The sequence below is a fragment of the Staurois parvus genome, unplaced genomic scaffold (genome assembly GCF_062004578.1).
Source record: "Staurois parvus isolate SC_StPar_1 unplaced genomic scaffold, SC_StPar_1.0 ptg000124l, whole genome shotgun sequence".
NCBI lineage: Eukaryota > Metazoa > Chordata > Amphibia > Anura > Ranidae > Staurois > Staurois parvus.
This window is the reverse complement of record NW_028317920.1, coordinates 2276074-2296475: the sequence shown is the minus strand read 5'-3', so window position 1 is coordinate 2296475 and position 20402 is coordinate 2276074. Positions and strand designations below refer to the sequence as shown.

Below are 20402 nucleotides of genomic sequence, written 5' to 3'. Positions count from 1 at the left end.
CTTTGTTTTCTGAGAGAAAAAAAACTCCAGCTCCCTTCCTGGCTCCTGACATCTTCAGCAGGCTGGCTTCTAGGTCCCGGTGTGCCGGGAATGATGTAACTCCAATGCATGAGCGAACGTTCAGTTAGATTTGGCATTGCCGAATTTATACACAGGGGTGGACTAACAACTCATGGGGCCCCTGGGCAATAGGGGATCATGGGGCCCCTGTGTCCTTGCCCAAACTCAAAAAAGTCTATGAAAAAGGTACCAGGGGCATCTCTTGGGGCCCCCTACTGACCTCGGGTCCTCGGGCAGTGCCCTAGTTTCCAAATGGTTAGTCCGCCCCTGTCAGTGAGCTGTGCTGCACTGCGCATGCGTGGTCCACTGTTCAGGGGTGGATGGGGGGGGGGGGGGTGGTAAGTACAGTCATGGCCGAAATTGTTGGCACCCTTGATATTTCTCCAGGAAATCATGTATTTCTCACGAAACGTATTGCATTAACACATGTTTTGCTATACACATGTTTATTCCCTTTGTGTGTATTGGGACAAAACAAAAAAAGGGAGGAAAGAAAGCAAATTCGACATAATGTCACACAAACCTCCAAAAATGGGCTGGACAAAAGTATTGGCACCCTTTCACAACTGCGGATAAATAAGAATGTTACAAGCATGTGATGCTCCTGTAAACTCACCTGGGGCAAGTAACAGGTGTGGGCAATATAGAAATCACACCTGAAAGCAGATAAAAAGGAGAGACGTTCACTTAACCTTTGCATTGTGTGTCTGTCTGTGCCACACTAAGCATGGACAACAGAAAGAGGAGACGAGAACTGTCTGAGGACCTGAGAACCAAAATTGTGGCAAAATATCAACAATCTCAAGGTTACAAGTCCATCTCCAGAGAACTAGATTTGCCTTTGTCCACAGTGCGCAACATTATCAAGAAGTTTGCAACCCATGGCACTGTAGCTAATCTCCCTGGTCGTGGACGGATGAGGAAAATTGATGAAAGATTGCAACGCAGAATAGTCCGGATGGTGGATAAGCAGCCCCAAACATGTTCCAAAGACATTCAAGCTGTCCTGCAGGCTCAGGGAGCATCAGTGTCAGCGCGAACTATCCGTCGACATTTAAATGAAATGAAACGCTATGGCAGGAGACCCAGGAGGACCCCACTGCTGACACAGAGACATAAAAAAGCAAGACTACAGTTTGCCAAAATGTACTTGAGTAAGCCAAAAGCCTTCTGGGAAAACGTCTTGTGGACAGATGAGACCAAGATAGAGCTTTTCGGTAAAGCACATCATTCTACTGTTTACCGAAAACGGAATGAGGCCTACAAAGAACAAAACACAGTACCTACGGTAAAATATGGTGGAGGTTCAATGATGTTTTGGGGTTGTTTTGCTGCCTCTGGCACTGGGTGCCTTGACTGTGTGCAAGGCATCATGAAATCTGAGGATTACCAAAGGATTTTGGGTCGCACTGTAGGGCCCAGTGTCAGAAAGCTGGGTTTGCGTCCAAGATCCTGGGTCTTCCAGCAGGACAATGACCCCAAACATACGTCAAAAAGCACTCAGAAATGGATGGCAAAGAAGCGCTGGAGAGTTCTGAAGTGGCCAGCAATGAGCCCAGATCTAAATCCCATTGAACACCTGTGGAGAGATCTTAAAATTGCTGTTGGGAAAAGGTGTCCTTCCAATAAGAGAGACCTGGAGCTGTTTGCAAAGGAAGAGTGGTCCAAAATTCCGGGTGAGAGGTGTCAGAAGCTTATTGATGGTTATAGGAAGCGACTGATTTCAGTTATGTTTTCCAAAGGGTGTGCAACCAAATATTAAGTTAAGGGTGCCAATACTTTTGTCCAGCCCATTTTTGGGGTTTTGTGTGACATTATGTCATATTTGCTTTTCTGCCTCTGTTTTATATTTGTTCCAATACATACAAAGGGAATAAACATGTGTATAGCAAAACATGTGTTAATGCAATACCTTTTTTGTGTGAAATACTTGATTTTCAGGAAAAATATCAAGGGTGCCAACAATTTTGGCCATGACTGTATCTTTAATGCCGAAGAGACAAAGCATGTCTCTTCTGCATTAAAAACCTGCCTTTCCGCTCATTTTTTGTATACAGCCTAAAGTTCCACTTTAAGCCGTAGGTGACACTGATCACAGAACGCTCCAAGCTGTCCGATCCTTTTGTTACAAACCCCAGAAAAAGTTAGCGGCTTTACAGAGCGGAGCGTTCACTGTAAGATAAAGCCTTCCAATGGGGAGCTTACAATCGACTTGCCGTTGACATTGACTCTGTGACATGACATTGCGGGGATGATCACTGGAGCGGGAAGCAGGTTTTGTACTGATCCATTGAAATGATGTGTGGATGAGGCCAAAAAATTCTCCTTGGCCTATTAAGCTTTAAATTGGCTTGCAAATGAAAATGAATGTGGATTTCTCCGAGTGACATTCGGGAGGTTTTCAGATTCATTGTGCCGTGGGAGACAAAGAACAAAACATAAAGCAAGGATGATTTAAAGACATTTAAAGAAGACATAAAAGAGGGAATTTAAAAAGAGAACCTGTCCACGAGCCTCCCTCCACTGCTGATGGACAGGCCTCCCAGGCACTGATACATAGAGCCTAGGCTGTCATTGCTGTCCTCCCTCTGAAAATGCAAGTTGCCTGGCTGACCACACTGCCATCATTGCCGAGTCTCTAAACCAAGAACAATGAGTTTGGAATTCATTCGCAGCATACTCTTAAAGCCAGAGACAGCCAGGCAACTAGTATTTTCAGGACTAGATCGGACGTGGCAGGAAACGTTTTTCTTTCATGTCCTTTCAGGGGCGGATTGACCATTTGGAAACTCGGGCACTGTCCGAGGGCCCGGGGTCAGTAGGGGGCCCCATAAGATGCCCCTGGTACCTTTTTCATAAGCTTTTTTGAGTTTGGGCAAGGACACAGGGGCTCCATGATCCCCTATTGCCCGGGGGCCCCATGAGTTGTCAGTCCGCCCCTGTGTCCTTTACACCCCGGTCATATCAAGCCTGACTTTGAAATCGTGTGACTTACAGTGAAGTCGCACGTCTATAAACCTGGCGGACATGCTGATTTCAGGTTCGAATTGCAAGACATCTGACACAATGTCTATGCAAATCGCACAAAAAGTAGTGCAAGTATTAGAAATCAGAGCGGCTCCGACCAACTCGGAACCGCACTGATGTGACCACTGTATTTGCGGACATGGGGCCCCCAGGCAATAGGGGATCATGGGGCCCCTGTGTCCTTGCCCAAACTCAAAAAAAGCCTATGAAAAAAAGGTACCAGGGGCATCTCATGGGGCCCCCTACTGACCCCAGGCCCTCAGGCAGTGCCCGAGTTCCCAAATGGTCAGTCCGCCCCTGTTCACACCTATGCGTTTTCCGCTGTGTTTTGCAGAAACTCACAGCAGTCCATTTAACATGAATTCCTATGGGCAGGTTCACCTCTCTGTGTTTTCACCCGGTGCGTTTTTTGGAAAGGGTCAGGGACTTTTTTAAGGGTTGGTTCACACTATAGAAATGCAGTCCAGATGTGTTCCGGATTCATTTCCGCGTGCACGTTTCTGATGTGTTCCGGTGCGTTTTGATGCGTTTTTGACGCATTCCAGTGCATTTTTCATGTATTCCAGTTCATTTTTTCCTTTCTCTTTTTCTTCAATTTAAATAGGGACAGGTACGTTCCAGTGCGTTTTTGATGCATTCCGGTGCATTTTTTCCTTTCTCTTTTTCTTCAATTTAAATAGGGACAGGTATGTTCCAGTGTGTTTTTGATGCATTCCGGTGCATTTTTTATGCGTTTTACCACTTTCCAGTACAGTTCTGTGCAGAAAAAATGCAGCATGTTCTACATTTTTTTCTGTAACCGGAATGCACTGGAACTGCACACACTGATGTGAACTATGACATTGACAATCATATCACCTACTTTCTGCAGAAAAAAGCAACTGAAATGCATGTAGTGGGAACTGGAAACACAAAACGTTGCGATTTTTGGTTCTAGAGACTTCAATGTAGACGCTGCAGAAAAGCATGTAGTGCATTTTTAAATGCGTTTTTTATGCATTTTGCATTTTATTCTGTCCAGTAACAAGATTAAAAAAAATGCATCAGAAACATGGCAAAAACGCATTTGCAAAAATGCAAACGGATAAAACGCAAACTGCATAGTTGTGAACCGAACCTAATTGCCAACATAGAGCTGTGCTCATGGGTCTGGCTGTAAAGCGGGCGTGGCCTACCTTAGTAGGAAGCAGGGGCGGACTGACCATTTGGAAACTCGGGCACTGCCCGAGGGCCCGGGGTCAGTAGGGGGCCCCATGAGATGCCCCTGGTACCTTTTTTCATAGACTTTTTTGAGTTTGGGCAAGGACACAGGGGCCCCATGATTCACTATTGCCCGGGGGCCCCGTGAGTTGTCAGTTCGCCCCTGGTAGGAAGTGATGTAGTGCACCTTCTTGGATCTCTGCTTTCGGCTTCCATCTGGGCGGGAGGCCCGAATGTGTAGATGGAGGGGATTGGGGGGGGGGGGCACCGAAAAGTGTGTCCATAAAGGGGCTTTAAAGATCAGCTTTGGGTGGGTAGCCATAGGCTGAACCACGCCTGCATGTGTCCTCACTTTCTAAGTTCACCGATCCATCACTTTGTTTGGACTGCGATAGCAAATGTATGATGTGAACATTATATTCAGCACATTTCAATGAGAAGAAAATTTAAGCCATTACCTGGCATGGCCGGGCCAAACAATACATTATTCAATGGCTAGAAAGCAGCAGATGGGTTTAGCACATTTGGATAGAAATGGGAAAAATGATGTTTACTGATGCAGTTCTGTCCAAACCTCCACATTCATCCACTACATGGAAATACAGGGACTAAAGGGGAACTCCGGGCTGGGCATTCGCAACATCTAAATCATCTATCTATTATTTTGATCATTTGCATACTTTTAAAGGGGAACTCCATATAAAAAAAAAACCTACGCTCCCCTGCAGTACCGGGCCAGGTTCGTCCAGCGCCATGGGCAAGGATGCAGAACTGCGCCCCTCTCTTCTGATGCTAATGCATGACATAGAAGGGGTGTAACCCCCTGCATGCGTTCACTGCCCCCTTGTTCCAGCTGCCCATGATTGGTATACAAGGTGCACTGCATATGCATACCCAATCACTTGCTTTCTGGCATCTAGAAGGAAGTTGCATGTGCACAGTGTGAAGCATCAAGCCCTGACCCGCTAGTTGCCAGCTGTTCTGCCCTATGTTCCTGTCATTTTTAAATGATGTATTGTGGGGTCTTCAAACTTTCTAAACATAGGGCCAGTTTACTGTCCATCAGACTTTCGGGGGGCCCCATCAATGGTGTCAGTGGGAGGAATAGTGTCCCATCAATGGTGTCAGTGGGAGAAATAGTGCCCCATCATTGGTGTCATTGAGGGGAAATAGTGCCCCATCGTTGGTGTTGGTGGCAAGAATAGTGCCCCATCATTGGTGTGAGTAGTAGGAATAGTGTCCTATTGTTGGTGTCAATGGTAGGAATAGTGCCCCATCAATGGTGTTAGTGGGAGGAATCGTTGGTGTTAGTGGGATAAATAGTGTCCTGCTGTTGGTGTCATTGGGGGGAAATAGTGCCCCATTGTTGGTGCTGGTGGCAGGAATAGTGTCCCATCATTGATGTGAGTAGTAGGAATAGTGTCCTATTGTTGGTGTCTGTAGTAGGACTAGTGCCCCATCAATTGTGTTAGTGAGAGGAATAGTGCCCCATCCTTGGTGTCAGTGGGATGAATAGTGTCCTACTGGTGGAGTCATTGGGGGGAAATAGTGCTCCATCATTGGTGTTGGTGGCAGGAATAGTGCCCCATCATTGGTGTGAGTAGTAGGAATAGGGTCCTATTGTTGGTGTCAGTGGTAGGAATAGTGCCCCATCCTTGGTGTCAGTGGGATGAATAGTGTCCTACTGGTGTTGTCATTGGGGGAAATAGTGCCCCATCATTGGTGCTGGTGGCAGGAATAGTACCCCATCATTGGTGCGAGTAGTAGGAATAGTGCCCCATCGTTGCCATCAGTGGGAGGAATAGTGCCTCATCAATGGTGTCAGTGGGAGGAATAGTGCCCCATCATTGGTGTCAATGGGAGAAATAGTGCCTCATTGTTGACGTAAGTAGCAATTCTGCCCCATTGTTGGTGGGAGGAAAGGAATAGTGTCTTGTATCAGTGAGAGGAAAAGTGCCATGAGGGCCGGATAAAGGCAAGCAAAGGGCCACATCCAGCCCCCGGGCTGCAGTTTGGAGACCACTGTTGTATTGAACTGCATCATGTTTTTATTTTGTATTATGCTGACATCTAGTGGTGGTTTCTGGCCACTTCAAATTGTTTACTGTACAATTTTGGTACATTCATCTGACCTTCTCTCCTGTTTAGTGCTAGTTAGTTTAGTCCTAGCTAGACCCTTCCTACCTCTACCATGTTCCTTCAGTCATTGTTAGTTGTTCACAAGGACAGGGCTTAGGGAAGTCATTGTCTTTTTTATACTTCAAAAGACTGGAAAAACATCCTCTGTGCTCGGTGCTGGTGCTAGACTATTGTGTGCCCTACAAAGAAAGTGACTTAAGGCTGGTCTTCACCTACCCCACCTCCACTGCACGCTAGCAGGTGTTGGCCCTGTTCATTATAGATATCATAATGTGAGGAAAACAGTCCAGTTGACTGCAAATCTGTAAAATCACCTTTATTATGGCCGAATCCACATAGACAGTCCACAATACAATACTCAAGGGAAAATAGTACACCAGCTAACACGTTTCACTTCAGCAGCAGTGCCCTAGGCACACCTCCCCCTGAAGAAAAACCCCCCAAAAAACTTTACCTGTAATTCACCCCTCCTAGCACATATGCTCTTTCCCCTCAAATTTTCCACCATGTATGCCTTCCTCTGTCCCTTCTTCCAGGGAGTGGTGCTGCCCCCCTGAAAAATGCCGCCCTAGGCAAATACCTTGTTTGCCTTGTGGTAAGTACACCCCTGACTGTATCTGTGGCTGGCAGTGGCAGGGTGACAGTTGCAGTGAATGGAGGATGATGGATCCACACTCTGACAGATCCCAGGCTGGAATTCCCCAGGAAATGGGGGGAGATAAAACACTGTGACAGCAGGCAGCCCAGCCCACACACAGAGAACAACTGAGCTGAGCGATCCCACACAGTGACAGATCCGACACGACAAACCACCACCAACACTGACACAGATCAGCAGGCCCAGCAGACACTAGAAGAGCAGACCGTGGGACCGTGATGATGTCATCACTCACTGACACATTGCACATGTGATGGATGTCTGGCCGGCCGGGTCACACACAGACACGAGACATCAGAGTCAGACATTACCTTCCTTCTCCGGCACTGATGAATGGTAAGAGAAGGGCTGGGACTCCACGGTGATCAGCAGCCGCCAGCCGGCTTGCGGTAAGGGACTGAATCTGAGAGGAACACTGGAAGGAGCTGCTACACTGACCTCAGATGCCCGGCATCTTCCTCTGTCATTTCTTCCTCCCCTTTGCCGCCCCTCCCCTCAGCTGGAGGATCAATTATGACATCATGAGGGCATCCCACACACAGAGAGTGCCAGCCTGTGCTGCGCCCAGGCACCCCTAGGTGGCAGTGCACCCTAGGCGGCTACCTGGTTTGCCTAGTGGTAGCATGGACCCTGGTTGAATGGTGCTGGCTGTCATTCACAGCAGAAGACTGGCTAGTATTTGAAAGGAAAGTACTGTGGGGACAGCTCTGGTTTAAAGGTGAATATTATATTTATTGTTTATTATTTGCCTTATTCACACCAGCACAGAAGACTGTAGAGGGTGATGAAGGTGTATTTTTATGTGGCCGGGAATGACAGGTGCCACCTGTACAAGCCAATGACCGGCTGTGGTTGTCGCCGCACATCCAAGTACAGGGTTGAATGAGAAGCTCCGGATGCAGAGAGTTTTCCCCCAAAGCTACGACCCCATCCCTGTACACATGCAGACACTTGGATGTGTGGCGACACGTGTATGGCCACAGCCTTCTCTGCAAAATCGCACACGTCTTCTTCACGCTGCACCACCCTCTGTGCCTGTGTGAATGAGGCCCTAACATGTATCTATATTTTTTTATTTTTTTTTAGAATGGGGTAAGGATAGCACATCTTTTAGGTTTTACTGCTATAACAGAGTCCGTCAGAGATATTTTCCATCACTTCCTGTTCTGGTGACACAGTTTTACCAGACAGAAAGTGAGGGAAAATCTGCAGTAAGGGCTCAGACAACAATAAGCTGACAGAGGTTGTAGATTTTCAGGGTGATCTAGTTCTTTCCTCCCCAGCTTGTCCTTGAGCCGCCCCTTTCATTCATTTTAGTTCTTTCAAACATGGAGGGTCAGCATAACATGTGGACATTAGGGTGGTCTGTATATAAATGTAGTATGCTCAGTGACACCCACACCTCCAGACTGATATCTACCAATGTGAATGTAGCCTTACTGTTAGCCCAGGGCAAAGACACACCCACTGGGGGGGGCACCTCATCAATCTGCCCTGGACTTATGGCTACAACATTACAATATACGCTCACAGGCCATTTTATTGGGTCTGTTCAATGCTTGGTAACACAAATTGCTAATCAGCCAATCACATGGCAGCAACTAAATCCATTTAGGCATCTATATGTGGTGAAGATGACTTGCTGAAGTTCAAACCGAGCACCAGAATGGGGAAGAAAGGGAATTTAAGTGACTTTGAACGTAGCATGGTTGTTGGTTCTGGACAAGTTGGTCTGAGTATTTAAAAAACTGCTGATCTACTGGGATTTTCACGCACACCCATCTCTAGTCTACAGAGAATGGTCCGAAAAAGAGAAAATATCCAGTGAGCGGAGTGTGTGGATGAAAATGCCTTGTTGATGTCAGAGGTCAAAGGAGAATTGGCAAATTGGTTTGAGATGATAGAAAGGCAACTGTAACTCAAATAACCACTCGTTACACCCAAGGTATGCAGAATACCATCTTTGAACACACAATACGTTGAACCTTGAAGCAGATGGGCTACAGCAGTCCACTAAGAACAGGAAACGGAGACTACAATTTGCACAGAGCTACAGCAGCAGAAGACCACTCCAGACACCACTCCTGTCAGCTAAGTACAGGAAACGCAGGCTACAGTTCACACAGGCTCACCAAAATTGGACAATAGAAGGTGGTAAAAACATTGCCTGGTCTGATGAGTCTCGATTTCCCTAGAGATGGTTGTGCGTGAAAATCCCAGTAGATCAGCAATTTTTAAATGCTCACACCAGCCCGTCTGGCACCAACAACCATGCTACGTTCAAAGTCACTTAAATCCCTTTTCTTCCCCATCCTGATGCTCTGTTTGAACTTCTGCAAGTCATCTTCACCATGTCTACATGCCTAAATACACTGAGTTGCTGCCATATGATTGGCTGATTAGCAAATTGTGTTACCAAGAAATTGAACAGGTGTACCGAATAAAGGAACCGGTGAGTGTACAGTGTGATTAAATCCACCCCTTCCAGCAGGTTCAGGGCACTGCTTGTGCTTCAGTTGTGTGGGGTGGAAGACCTAAAAACCGTAACACAAGGCTTACTTCTTCACAGCATGAGTACTGTCATGGGGGAGCACCTATTGTGAGAGGTCTCTCTTCAGGTAGGGTCAGGCCGCTGACCCAGGGCCTCACTGTGACAGCATGGCCCCCAGTGGGACATTGAGGCCAACAAGACCACAAGGCCCAAGGCATATAACTAGATTCATGAGTAAGGGAACCCATATAATCCATTGGAGAGCAATAGTGACCCTTCAGTAGGCCAACTACTGCTAGTTCCATAGGAATAAGGGTTGACTTAGTCCCCAAAGTTATTCCACAAAACATATTCTTGACTTCACTGCAAAACTCTCCAACATAATGTCAACTATACTGTTTGTGACATACGTCTTCAACTCAGATCTCCAGCCTTCTGGCACGAACCCATAGTCCATAGTATCTATCTATCTTTTTACAAACTGACAGCTGAAAGAATATAGGCTTTAGAGAGACAAAGTGTAACGTGAACCTGATGTCTATGGTTAGAGTCCACTTGACCTCTGGAAGATTTACCCCCCTTCGTGGCCAGACCATTTTGTGCAATATGGCGCTGCATTATTTTAACTGACGATTGTGCGGTCATGCAATGCTGTACATAAATTAAATTTATATAATTTTTTACAAATAGAGCTTTATTTTGGTGGCATTTGATTATTATTATTATTATTATACAGGATTTATATAGCGCCAACAGTTTGCTCAGCACTTTACAATATAACGGGAGACAATACAGCAACAATACAGTTCAATACAAGAGGGATAGGAGGGTCCTGCTCGATTACTTCCAGTGTTTGTGTTTACTAGGTAATCTGCTAGATTTTATTTCCTGCTTTGCAGGGCAAGAAAATCTAGCAGATCGCCACTGACAATCAATGGGTTCTGGCACTAATTCATTGGCCGGCACCTGTTGATCGGCTTCTTCTGTGTCCAAACCAGGGGCGGACTGACCATTTGGAAACTTGGGTTAGTAGGGGACCCCATGAGATGCCCCTGGTACCTTTTTCATAGGCTTTTTTGAGTTTGGGCAAGGACACAAGGACACCCATGAACCCCTATTGCCCGAGAGCCCCATGAGTTTTCAGTCTGCCCCTGATCAAAACACAGCAGAAGCGGTGCTCCACGTGACCCCTATGGTGGAAGTGGAAAATCAACATTATATGCATGATTTTGCACAGAACATCAGCCATGTGGCAGTAAATCTGCTATAGGGCAGAGGCCAAGTGATTAATGTAACATTTTCATTTCTGAGTTGATTTTTTTTTCTATCCTTTGTAAACAATTTAAGAAAGCTTAATCAAAATTTTTTTTCAAGATCAAATCAATATTATTTGATACATTGTCGCGGGGCCCTTAGGTAGGTGCCTACGCTGCCTATTTGCTAATCCAGCACTGGTCACAGCTATGTATGGCTAGGCCCAACAGGCCTCTCTATGGATCCTCCAATACTTCAAGGTGATATCCGTCAGCGTCCAAAACAAAACTACCTCAACCTTGTTGGAGAGCCCCGCGGTGATGGTCCAAATTAAAAGGAAGATAATTTTGTACAGAGAGAAGGAGAGAGAGCGGAGAGAAAACACTGCCCCCCACCCTTTCCCATAGACTTGTTCATTTCATATTTTGTCGCCAGTTTGTTTGCTAATTTTCATTTGCAAGCGTCACGTCTCCCAGCGAACCGGGCGCCTCAATGGGCCGCTGATTTCTCTGAAATGACAGGCTGTAAATATGCATAAAAAAAGCCTTGCAATTAGCGAGTGTGTGGTTGGGCTATGCCTGATTTCATTGGCAAGTTTACCCACTGCGTTGATAAGCTACATTATCTAGAAAATTGGCCGGTGAAAAACAGCACCTCTGATTGCCAGGAAAAGTTTCAGATAACAGGGTGCTGAAGGGAATTATAATTGAGGTTGAATATGTTAACCGGGGTGTCACAAGCTCCTTAGAAGCGTTAATTCATCAGCATGTTAGAATTTTTATTAACATTTGGAGAGCGTCCTTGCCACGCTAATGAGCTACAATTGGCAGTTTGGATTTTAGTTACTGTCATCTATAAGGAAGTTAAATATAATTCCTTCAGCGGCGGCGATATGTAAATGTATTTGTTCTGGGGCTATGTAAAAAAAAGAAAAAAAAAATTAGACATCACATACAACAAACAAAAAAAATAAAAAAATAAATGGAATCGAGAGAGCAGTGTCAGTTAAATCACAGGCGAGGTTGCGGACGACAGGCTCAAGTTTATTGTGTCCGCGGCTCCTTAATCAAATGCTATGCTAATGCTGTTTGTACATTTTAATGGGGAAATCATTGTTTTAATCGAGGTTGTTGAGGCTGCAGGGGTTGCTTGCTTGATGATGTGATGTGAATTTCCTATCATTCTTTAGAGGCTCATGTTTGATTATATCCTAACTGCTTCAGGGCAAGGGCAAAACCGTGTTTCTCTGGTCAGTGGGCAAATGACTTGTATACGGTTTGACTTGGACTCTCTGTCCTTTAAGGAAGGCTTGGCTGGAAGCTTGAAAAATACAAGTGCAATCTTTTTTAATTGGATTGATAACGTTTTTACATTGAAAAAAGATCACACCAATGTGTGTTAATGTTTTACAAACCTTCTTTTTAGGTAGAGTTTTTTAAGGGCAGTTATAACGAGTTTTTGCCAGTTTTTCTGGATAGAAAATACGATGCAAAATCTACAGGTTCAAAAGGAGAACAATACAAAAAATAGGGAGAATTAAAGTGTTACTAAGCCCACAACAGTAAAATCAGTCTGTATATGCAGTAAAGCATGCTAGTTATACTCACTGTGGAACCTAAGGGGTTAATCGTCTGCAATATGTAAAAAGGCTGTTTGATCCTGACTTCTCTGATCCTCCCCTTCTTCCAGTGTCCCCCTCTTATCTCCCGATAAGACATATCATGTGGAGTCACTCTGCACATGCTTAGTTTGATGTGCATTTCTAGAGAGGGTTTTTTTTTTTTGGGGGGGGTGCATGTGATCAGCACTGTCCAGACAGAGGTCAGGGGTTCTGCATCCTCCAAGAGCAAAATGAAAACTCCTCCTTCCATGTTCTGTGTACTGTGGGAGACCAGATATAGTGAATGCAGGGTCCTGGGTTTAGTAACACTTTAACCTCCCTGGCGGTATTCCCGAGTGTAGCTCGGGGTAAAGTTTCTGTACCAAAAGCGGTAACCCCATGCTACACTCGGGCTTACCATGCGGCGCTGCATAGGGAGTCCCTCCAGCACTTACCTTGTCCTTCGCTCCCGCGATGTGTCCCCTGCAGCGTCCCCGGCCATCTCCTCCAGCTGATGCTGGCATCCGGCTTCTGTGTTCCTGTCCCTGTGACATTGGGACGTACGGGAAATTTGAAAATTTTAAAAAAAGTCATTTTTTTAAAAATGAATTTTACATAGTAAAACATTGCTGTTTCAAACCATTTCACATACATTTTGTCCCGAGTGCTTTGTTCTGCGCCCTGCCTGCATTTTTACTGTTCTTTCTGCCTGGAAACTGAGAAAAGTCCATGGCGTCCAAAAAGCGTCCCTTTAGGTCAAAAGCGGTTTTAGACCGGCTAGAGAACAGCGATAGTAAATCAGAACCACTTGCAGAATTGAGTGATAATGATTCGTGGGGGAAATTCCTCATCAGACACTGAAAACGATTCTGCGACTTTGCTCAGTGATGTGCGAACTTGGCGCTATATTTCAAATTTCAGTGTTTTTGGTTTGATTATATTATTGAATTAAATGTATTATTATTATATTATTATTTTTTATGATTATTTATTAAATTATAATTTATGATTTTGTGTTTAAAATTTTATCATACCCGGGATGTTTACTAGACTCTTGTTCGGACAGATTTCAGTGAGTTATTCCTAAATATTACAGCCTACAATAAAAAACTACATATTTCCATGCAAAAAAATGTACCGCTTTCAGCACCAAAAATCTGAAATAGGCATACAGCCAGGGAGGTTAAGTTAAGCTTCTCATGTTTGGCAAAACACTAATATATATATATATATATATATACAGTTGCAAGAAAAAGTATGTGAACCCCTTGGGATTACGTGGAGTTTTGCATGAATTGGGCATAAAATGTGCTCTGAACGTCATCTAAGTCACAACAATAGAAGAACACAGTCTGCTGAACATAATACTATACAAACATTTGATGTTGCCATGGTTTAATTGCACATAACATGTAAATATTCACAGTGCAGGGAGGAAAAAGTATGTGAACCTTTGGACTTAATAACTGGTTGACCCTCCTTTCGCAGCAATAACCTCAACCAAACGTTTCCTGTAGTTGCAGATCAGACCTGCACAACGATCTGGAGTAATTTTGGACCACTCCTCTTCACAAAACTGTTTCAGTGTAGCAATATTCTTGGGATGTCTGGTGTGAATCGCTCTCTTAAGGTCATGCCACAGCATTTCAATCGGGTTGAGGTCAGGACTCTGACTGGGCCACTCCAGAAGGTGTATTCTGTGCTGTTGCAGCCATTGTTTTGTTGAAATACTTGTATGCTTTGGGTCATTGTCCTGTTGCATCACCCATCCTCTGCGGAGCTTCAGTTGGCGGACAGATGGTCGTACGTTTTCCTGCAAAATGCCTTGATAAACTCTGGAATTCATTTTCCCATCAATGACAACAATCCGTCCAGGCCCTGAGGCAGCAAAGCAGCCCCAAACCATGATGCTCCCTCCGCCATGTTTTACAGTGGGGATGAGGTTTTGATGTTGGTGTGCTGTGCCTTTTTTTCTCCACACATAGTGTTGTGTGTTCTTCCCAAACAACTCAATCTTGCTTTCATCTGTCCACAGTATATTTTGCCAGTAGTGCTGTGGAACATCCAGGTGCTCTTTTGCAAACTTCAAACGTGCTGCAATATTCTTTTTGGACAGCAATGGCTTCCTCCGTGGTGTCCTCCCATGTACTCCATTCTTGTTTAATGTTTTCCTTATTGTAAATGTGTCAACAAAAATGTTAGCATGTGCCAGAGATTTCTGTAGGTCTTTAGCTGACACTCTGGGATTCTTCTTTACCTCATGCAGCATTCTGCGCTGTGCTCTTGCAGTCATTTTTACAGGACGACCACGCCTAGGGAGAGTAGCAACAGTGCTAAACTTTCTCCATTTGTAGACAGTCTGTCTTACCATGGACACATGAACATCAAGGCTTTTGGAGATACTTTTGTAACCCTTTCCAGCTTCATGCAAGTCAACAATTCTTGATTGTAGGTCTTCTGAGAGCTCTTTTCTGCGAGGCATGGTTCACATCAGACAGTGCTTCTTGAAACCAGTAAACTCAAAACAGGTGTGTGTTTTTTAAGGGCAGGACAGCTGTCAGCAACACATCCAATATCATCACACTGATTGGAGTCAAGGTTGGCTCACTCCTGGCTCCAATTAGCTCTGGGAGAAGTCATTAAGCTAGGGCCTCACATACTTTTTCCTCCCTGCACTGTGAATGTTTACATGTTATGTGCAATTAAACCATGGCAACATCTAATGTTTGTGTAGTATTATGTTCCGCAGACTGTGTTCTTCTATTGTTGTGACTTAGATGATGTTCAGAGCACATTTTATGCCCAATTCATGCAAAACTCCACGTAATCCCAAGGGGTTCACATACTTTTTCTTGCACCTGTATATATATATATATATATAGTATATATCTTCTCTTAAGGGTCTCCTGGCCAGTTTGGTGACATCCTGGGTCCTTTTTCTTCTCTGGTGGTGGATGTTGGTGGATCTTGGTTGTGTGATGACGCCATCCCCCCAGGCCAGGTTCATCACAGCCCGGATTTACTGGATTCAGAGATTGCACGATGACGCTGGCCCCAGGGGACAGATCCATGACAGCCTGGACTCAGATGTTGTGTGATGACGCTGCCCCCAGGTGGCAGTTCCAAGACAGCCTGGGCTCAGAGCTTGTATGATGATGTTGCCCTCAGGAGGAGATCCAGACAGCCTGGGCTCAGAGGCTGCGTGATGACGCTACCCTCAGGGGGCAGGTCCATGACAACCTGGGCTAAGAGGTTGCATGATGATGCTTCCCCCAGGGGGCAGGTCCAAGACGATCTGGGCTCAGAGCTTGTGTGATGATGCTGCCCCCAGGGGACAGGTCCATTACAAACCAGATTCAGAGGTGGTGTGATGATGCTGCCCCTAGGGGGCAAGTCCAAGACATGGGCTTAGAGGTTGTGTAATGTCGCCACCCTCAGGGGGAAGCTCCATGACAGCCTGGGCTAAGAGGTTGCAAGATAATACTGCCTCCCTGGGGGTAGGTCTTTGATGGTCTTGACTCAGAGGACTGGGCTAAATGATGTTGTCTGTCATTCATGCCAAAAGACTGAGGGCATCTAGTGGTGAAAATATATTACTGCAGAGGAGAGTGCCAGATTGAAGGTGAGTGGCATCTTTTTTTCTGTAGCAATTTTAACTTGTTACCTAATATAGAGATAGTCAGAGTCTCACATGACCATTATGGTCAATGAGTGACGTAAAAAAGCAGTCCAGAGATTTACCAAGCTGAAAATAGAATCAGCACATGTTTATTTCTCTCTCTTCTTCTCTACCTGTATACTGTATATATATATATATGCATATCTTACCTTTCCTGTAAAATTCAAGCTTACCCTTCCACACCTACATCTTGAATTGACCTATGAGGCCATAAAGCACATCTCAACCTAAGAACAAAAATGTAATAAATTGCAGCTTACCAGTCCTTAGATGTGGTGGTTGCATTAGTTTTCTTTTTTTCAGAAAGTACATTTTCTGTTATTTATAAGTACATCTTCTGCAAGAAAAATGCCTGTTAATCCTTTCTGAAATCCAGTATCCTTGTAACTTCTAGTGCACCAAACGGAGATCTCAATGAATGGTGTCAGCTTTTCCAGCTATCTTTTGTGAAGTACAATACTCTTTTTTCTATATAACGGGGGTGGGGATGTAGCCTAGTGTGACAACACTGCTCCACCATAGATATAGTATATTGAGTAAAGGTTGTCACCCAAGGACAGGAAGTGTGTTGCCGGTGGAATCATCAGGAACAAAAAGCATGAAAAGGGGAATTAATGCAGCCACCACATCTAATACTAGTAAGCTGTAATATATCAAATTTTTGGTTTTGGGTTTAGATACACTTTAAGGCCACCCATCTCTATGGGGAGGGTGGTTGGGGCGAAACCTGGCTTTTTCTAGAAATGTTTTATTTTCCACTTCAGCTGCCTATACAGCATCTGGGGCTCTATTGATTGATCTGACATATGGCTGTCACTGAAGGTATTGTCTTCATTCATTTTATCGTCATCTGCTTCAGCAAAGTTGTCATGTGGCCCTCGGTCATGAATGAAGGCTAGGGTCCACAACACTAGGAGAGAACCTTAGTCTGAAAAGCAAGGAATAGTGTTCTAGACCAATGTTTCTCAATCTTTTTTGCAGTCAAGGCACCCTTTAAAATTAAGGACAGTCTTAAGGCACCCTTTAAAATGATGGACAGTCTTGAGGCACCCTTTAAAATTAAGGACAGTCTTGAGAAACCCTTTAAAATTCTGGACAGTCTTAAGGCACCCTTTAAAATTAAGGACAGTCTTGAGGTACCCTTTAAAATTATGGACAGTCTTAAGGCACCCTTTAAAATTATGGACAGTCTTGTTACACCTTTAAAATTAAGGACAGTCTTGAGGCACCCTTTAGAATTATGGACAGTCTTGATGCACCTTTAAAATTAAGGACAGTCTTGAGGCACCCTTGAGAAATAAGGACTGTCTTGAGGTACCCTTTAAAATTAAGGACAGTCTTGAGGCACCCTTTAAAATTAAGGACAGTCTTGAGGCACCCTTTAAAATGATGGACAGTCTTGAGGCACCCTTTAAAATTATGGACAGTCTTGAGGCACCCTTTAAAATTATGGACAGTCTTGAGGCACCCTTTAAAATTATGGACAGTCTTAAGGCACCTTTAAAATTAAGGACAGTCTTGAGGCACCCTTTAGAATTATGGACAGTCTTGAGGCACCCCATTCTAAATGTGAAAAGCTATTGTAATAGTTGTATATAACGCAGCAACATCCACACATGTAGGACACCCAACATTAGAGGTGATTTATTCTTCCAAAGCACATACATGTTTGCACACTGGTACTGACTAGTATTCCAGTGTTTCTCTCCTCCCTCAGTTTTTCTCCATCACTGAGCTAATGTGACCCCAGCACAGATGGAATGGGATGGGGGAGGGTCAAACTAGGATGCTGTGCAGGCAGTTGACATCCTCCTTATCAAATGATGATGTCATTGGTTGTCAGGTCACTGGTGGCTAGAAGGTCGTAATGGTGCACAATGAAAACCCGTGGCTCTGTGTAACTAAAAGGCAGGCTTGTTCCACCCGCTGGCTTGTATACAAGTTTTGGGCAATTTTTATATTTTTTGCCAAGGCACCCCTGAAGAAACCTCAAGGCACCCCAGAGTACCTGGGCACCCAGGTTGAGAAAGGCTGTTCTAGACACTATGTTGGGGAGATAGGGGACTACTGCAGGACACGTTAACATTTTGTGCTCTTTTGTCTTCCTCTCCGGCAGGGGGATCGTAGACACTCCTCTCATCCATTCAGAAGCACTCAAGCCTCTTGTAAAGTGCTGGTTGGCTGATATCCCTGCTGGGCGACTGGCTCAAGTGGAAGATCTGCAGGCCGCTGTGGTGTATTTGGCATCTGAAGCTTCTGACTACATGACAGGCCATAATTTAGTCATTGACGGAGGCCAGAGCCTTTGGTAGGAAAATGGAAAGACCACAGCAATGGACATTGGGTGGGAGAGCAATGCAGTGTGTCACGGCAGGATGGACAGCTGTCTCTCTGTATTCTAAAGGACATCTCCCTATCACCCGCCATAGACATAGTGATCTGATAATTCCATGAAATGATCAATTATAACAAATTGTCAAATGCATGAAATATTGCAGTGCATTTATAGACAGAAATAAGACGGCCACACACTAAAAACTAATTCCACAATCTACTTGAATTTCAGGTATGGATATTTTTACATAGTTACTTTGATCCAGCTTGGACCAATATAACTCAATATACTATATTAGGCCGATCCCTATGGAAGCTGGAAAGAACTGTAGTAGGCACTGCTAATACAGTGATCTCCACTGGCTCCTGGGTACTGTGCCAAGCAGCTACCCATCTGCATTGTGAACACAGGAGGTCACTTGCTTGCCATGGGCACCATTCAGAGAACATTTTCTCAATGAATGCAAAGCATCCTCTGATTGGATGAGGTAGAGAGGTAGGGTGGTGATGTTTTACGATTTCCACTTCATCCAATCAGAGAATGCTTTGTATGCATTGAGAAAATGCAAAGCGTTCTTTGAATGTGTTTAGTAAGCAGTAGGGCAGCCACTTGGAAGCTAGTGCGATGCCTACTCCAGTGATTTCCAACTTCCATAGGAACTGGCTTGGTATGGTATATACTCCCCGGTCACTTTATTAGGTACACCTGTTCAATTGCCTGGTCACAATGCCTCTGTGTGGGTGGGGTGGTGGTAAAACAGCCACTCAACTGCTTGGTTTAATGACTCCCTGGCAGCAGCGACAGCTTATGATGCCCCCCTAAAGAACACCACATGAAGTAGGTGCCAAGTGTGTCCGTTTGTTAAATGCAAACATTTTTTGTTTCTTTAAAGTGTTACTAAACCCCAGACCCGGCATTCACTATATCTGGTCTCCCACAGTATACAGAACATGGAAATGCAATTATTTTAGTAAATATAAACTGCTAAATACCTTTTCTCATCAGCAGTATATAGCAGTTTTGTGCCTTCAGCAGAGCACTGGTTAAAGCTTGAGGAGTTTTTTTCTTTCTGCTCTATGAGGATGCAGAACCCCTGACCTCGGTCTGGACATTGCTGATTGGCCCTGTGCTGATCAAATGCACTCTCCCAAGAAAAAAGAAAACAACCTCTCCAGCAATACACACCAAACTGAGCATGTCCATGTGACTACAGATTCAGTTTGTCATATCAGGTGGACATTTGAACAAGAGGAGGGGCAGAGAAGACAGGATCAAAGGGCCTTTTTACACAATGCGGAGGATTAACCCCTAAGCTTCCACAGTGAGTATAACAAGCATGCTTTACTGCATATACAGACTGATTTTACTGTCGTGGGTTTAGTAACACTTTAATTCTCCCTATTTTTTGTATTGTTCTCCTTTTGATCTGTTCAAGATTTTGTATCATATTTTCTATCCAGAAAAATAAATAAATCATCCACCAATCTAAAAATAACTGTGAAAATGAATCTGCGTACTGCTACGATGTGTGTTTTTTTTCTCAAGCTTTCTGTCAATACTCATTATTAACATGACGATGGATTGTTACAGTAACATTGCAGAAGTGAAATATCTTGAACGTTATACAGTGAGAATTGGATTCTTGGAATGCATATCATTACCTAATATCCGATAATGACTGCAATACCCAGCCCTGCAAATGCCACTCAGTGGATGTGCTGCAAACAATGTTACTTTGTGCATAACACCCGTTCACAGTAAATACAAGTGATAATGATTAAGCGTGACATGGAAATATTTCACTTTTTCTTTTTAACACCATGAAAAGGGTAATCATACAATTTATAAACCAACTGCTTGGAATAACATCTCTAGTTCGAGTAAAGCAGCCATGTATCTGGGCACATCAAGGTGAGCATACGCAGGGGCGGACTGACAAGTCATGGGGCCCCCAGGCAA

At 44.5% G+C, this 20402-nt stretch overlaps 1 protein-coding gene across 1 annotated transcript in view; it reads left to right on the top strand.

Moving 5' to 3' along the window:
• Window positions 1–19951, top strand: part of LOC149467071 (uncharacterized) — a 112480-nt gene extending 92529 nt beyond the window's left edge. Inside the window, exon 9 of the mRNA XM_089672266.1 lies at window positions 18225–19951. Coding sequence (XP_089528392.1) covers window positions 18225–18420 — 196 coding nt within the window. The 3' untranslated portion in view covers window positions 18421–19951. The remainder of the gene's footprint in view (window positions 1–18224) is intronic.
• Window positions 19952–20402: the final 451 nt, after the last annotated feature.